At 30.6% G+C, this 3,582-nt stretch overlaps 1 protein-coding gene across 1 annotated transcript; it reads left to right on the top strand.

Moving 5' to 3' along the window:
* Positions 1-1,778: 1,778 nt before the first annotated feature.
* LOC145638040 (uncharacterized) lies at positions 1,779-2,966 on the top strand. The gene is made up of 2 exons (XM_081689013.1): positions 1,779-1,996; positions 2,108-2,966. The coding sequence occupies exons 1-2, from the start codon at positions 1,852-1,854 to the stop codon at positions 2,785-2,787; spliced, it is 825 nt and encodes a 274-aa protein (XP_081545139.1). The 5' UTR covers positions 1,779-1,851; the 3' UTR covers positions 2,788-2,966.
* The last annotated feature ends 616 nt before the right edge of the window (positions 2,967-3,582 follow it).

Here is a 3,582-nt window from a genome sequence, read left to right on the forward strand (position 1 = left end):
TGAATGGTTCGGCTGGTGTAATTACTTCAACAAGAGTTACGGGAATGTAATTTCAATGTTTTATGAAATTTGATGTTTTTAAGAATTATTAATCATAATAAAATATGTATTTTCATTTTGCATACCCAATTTTTTTAAACACCTTATTGATTAATAATTCTTAAAAACATTGTATTTCATAAAACATTAGCCGATAAAGTAGCTTATTTTATAATCAATAAGCTAATTTTGCTCAAATAAGTTGTTTGCCAAATACAGCCATTAGCCGATAAATAACTGCATAACTACATACTTGACAGTTGACACAATATGCTTTACCACTTTAGTAAATTACTTGTATATTATGGGATGTCTATTTCTTCTTACAAAAATTCTGTTTTAGCAAACCTATTTTGGTTGTAGACAAAACCTTACTTATCACAGAATCTCACGTGCAATAATCTTTATTATTATATCATGTATTTGGCCCACTTTTGTACTACGGAGTATATATTTGTATGCATGTATTGGTGTATTAATACTTTAAGTTAACCTTTTAAAAATGGTCTTCGTAACATAAAAGAATACGGAGTAGAACCTAAAATGCAACTAATACATGATTCATGTAACTATCACAAATCCGATACATTAAATATTTTTAGTGGTACGACAGCTGTAGAACCTATGTACCATATATGGTCATATTGTTAGTAACCTTATAAGTGGAACTTATTATATGAAACATATTGCCGCTTTCAACATTGAAACATCCTGCCGCTTTCGAGACCTCTTGGAATATATATATTTTTTTTATTTTTTTTTTTAAACTAAACTTCTCATATTCATATGAGTTACTAGCTTTCTAATCTACCATACGTCCATACTCTCTCCATTTATATTGATTCTTCCCATTTTCATACATATCTTTTTTTTTAAAGCTCGTATTTAAGCATTAAATTATTTAGTATTAAAAAGCGATAATCTAAATAGTATTCCATCCGCTTTTATATATTTGTTTTATTTTTCTATGCGCGGAGATTTAGGAAATATTAAAGATAGTCAGAAAGTAATAAAATATAGAGGTAGTTGGGTTAGTAGAAGGTAAATTAGAAAAGAGAGAATCAAAATTAATTAAAAAAAAATCATTTTATTAGATCCCACTAGTTAAGAGAAGTGAATTAAATATTGTAAAAACTTTCGAGATAAGAAAATGGAGCAAGACAACAAGTATTTAAAACAACCGGAAATGAAAAGTGGAGCAAGCATTATAAAACGGAGGAAGTATATTATATTATATAACGACTAATTTATGAGTTCTAGTTATTCACTGTTTTTTAATACGTTATCTATTGCGTAGTGCTACCCCTAGCTAGAAATCCTGGATCCGCCACTGACGACATACACATGATTTTATCATTCTACTCCATAGTTTCATGAACATTCAACTGCATATCTTTAGTAGTGTGCTAATGCTTTATCTATCTAGAAGTCTCACAATCAAAACGAGCAGAAATAAAGGTTGTAATTTGTATACATAAATTGAATAAAAGCAAATTTGGCATCAATCAAAGCGTTATCTTCCCGCCAAGCTAAGGCAACCAAACTTAAACCAAAATTTAACAAAAGCCAACTTAAAGAAATGCATATATTCTTTGCTTATTCTCTATTCTTACGGCCTACTTCACATTTTACTTTCACACACACTTTTATTTCAATTTATATCTCTTTGATTCCAATATTTTTTGTACAGTATAAATATAACTTTCAACATCATGTAATATAACTATCATATCATAACATATGGTGTACTTATGTCATAGTTTTTAGCTCATTTTTTCCATATAGTTTGTTTTTCTAGTGCATATTTGAAATATGGAGCTTGAATTAGACCTCAAGATTACCACAACTAAAGGTGCTCATCATTCTACTGACTTTCGAATTGCTAAAGATCGAGCTGGTCCTGTGTTTCTATCTAGAGAGACCGAAACTACGTTTATTCTTACGGCTCATCTTAGAGGTAACACATTGTATGTAACCATGTATGATAATCTTGTATTAATGCATTTTTTACCTCTCTAAAATAGGAAGGTTGCTGATTTTTATGATTTTTTTGGGGTGGTTGTTTTAGGATTTAAAAGGGAAGATGTCAAGATCGACATAAATGAAGATGGAACACTAATTTCGATAAGTGGTGAGAAGGCGGTGCAAGAAATGGTAATGAAAGGATGGGTAATGCACAAGAATGAACCAAATTTAAAGAATTTTATCAAGGTGTTTAAAATTCCTCTTGAGGTGTTATTGGATCGAATTAAGGCCAATTACAATGATGATGAATCGACGTTGACAATCTACATGCCTAAGCAAAATGAGGGTATAATGATTGGAGGTAGGATTGAAGAGGTCAAGAACGACGAAAAACAAGTTAGTGATCATGAAACTTTGCAAGAGGAAAGTATGCAAGAAAGTGATGAGGATGATGAAATAAGAGAACTCGTCCCATATTCACGAAGGAGAATTGATGATGAAGGCGTTTCATCTTCGATTCAAGAAACCGAAGGAGAAGTGTGTAGTAGGATCAATGGTGAGAGTGACAAAATAGAGGAAATAGTTGAGGAAAAGGTAGAAGAAGGTTGTAAAACAAAACAAGGTATCAAGGAAGAAAGGAGTTATGATGAATATGAATTGGAAGAGAACAAAGAGAAAAATAATAAGTGTACACTATTTGGGCCTTGCATTTTTATTGGATCGACTTTAATTGCATCTCTTGTAATGTTGCTTGTTAGATTGGTTAAACCAAAAAGGCATTAAGTATTGGGCCTTGAAAAGTCCATTTAGTTGATATCTATGTTTATTTTATTTTATTACTACGTATATTTTACCTTTTTTTTTTTTTTTTGCTGAAAGAAATATGTTGATGTCCATGTGACTAGCTTTGAACTCAATTTTTTCTACCATAATTTATTTAATACAATTGTTATACAAAAAAACTGTAGAACCCCCCCCCCCCCCCTCCCCAAAAAAAAAAAAAAAAAGGTGTTAGGGCCTGTTCACATTTACTTATGTGTCATGTTTTCCTCTCTCATAAAATATTCATTTCAGCTCAATTCAATTCAGTTCAGTTAAGCTCCAATCAGTTCAGTTCAGCTCAGCTCATTTCAGTAAATGTGAACAGACCCTTATGTGTCATGTTTCATTATGGGGCATTAGTGCCATCAACAAGTTATTTATGCCAAGTTTTGAAAAATAAACCGTTCATGACTCCAGATAAGTTTTATAAGATAAAATTCATAAAATTAAATTTCAACGAGTTAAGATAAGAGTTATTCAAGCTATTACACTGATTTACGCGTGTTTTTATTATGAATTCCTAATTTTATATAATTTTCTAAAAGTGTATTTAATGCTTATATATATAGCCCTTAGAGCTACATATAACATTACCCTAAATTTTAATATGCTATTCGTTTATGGAGTATATTCTAAAAACCAATTTATCATTTCAAACTAGAAGAAGCATTACTCTCTAGTCTCCATTGACCATAATTAAGTCCTCTAGAAATTCAAGGTAATTAAACAAGCATGAAACTTGATTATAGAATTATC

Source organism: Chenopodium album, chromosome 7 (genome assembly GCF_948465745.1).
Source record: "Chenopodium album chromosome 7, dcCheAlbu1.1, whole genome shotgun sequence".
In the NCBI taxonomy this organism is placed as follows: domain Eukaryota; kingdom Viridiplantae; phylum Streptophyta; class Magnoliopsida; order Caryophyllales; family Amaranthaceae; genus Chenopodium; species Chenopodium album.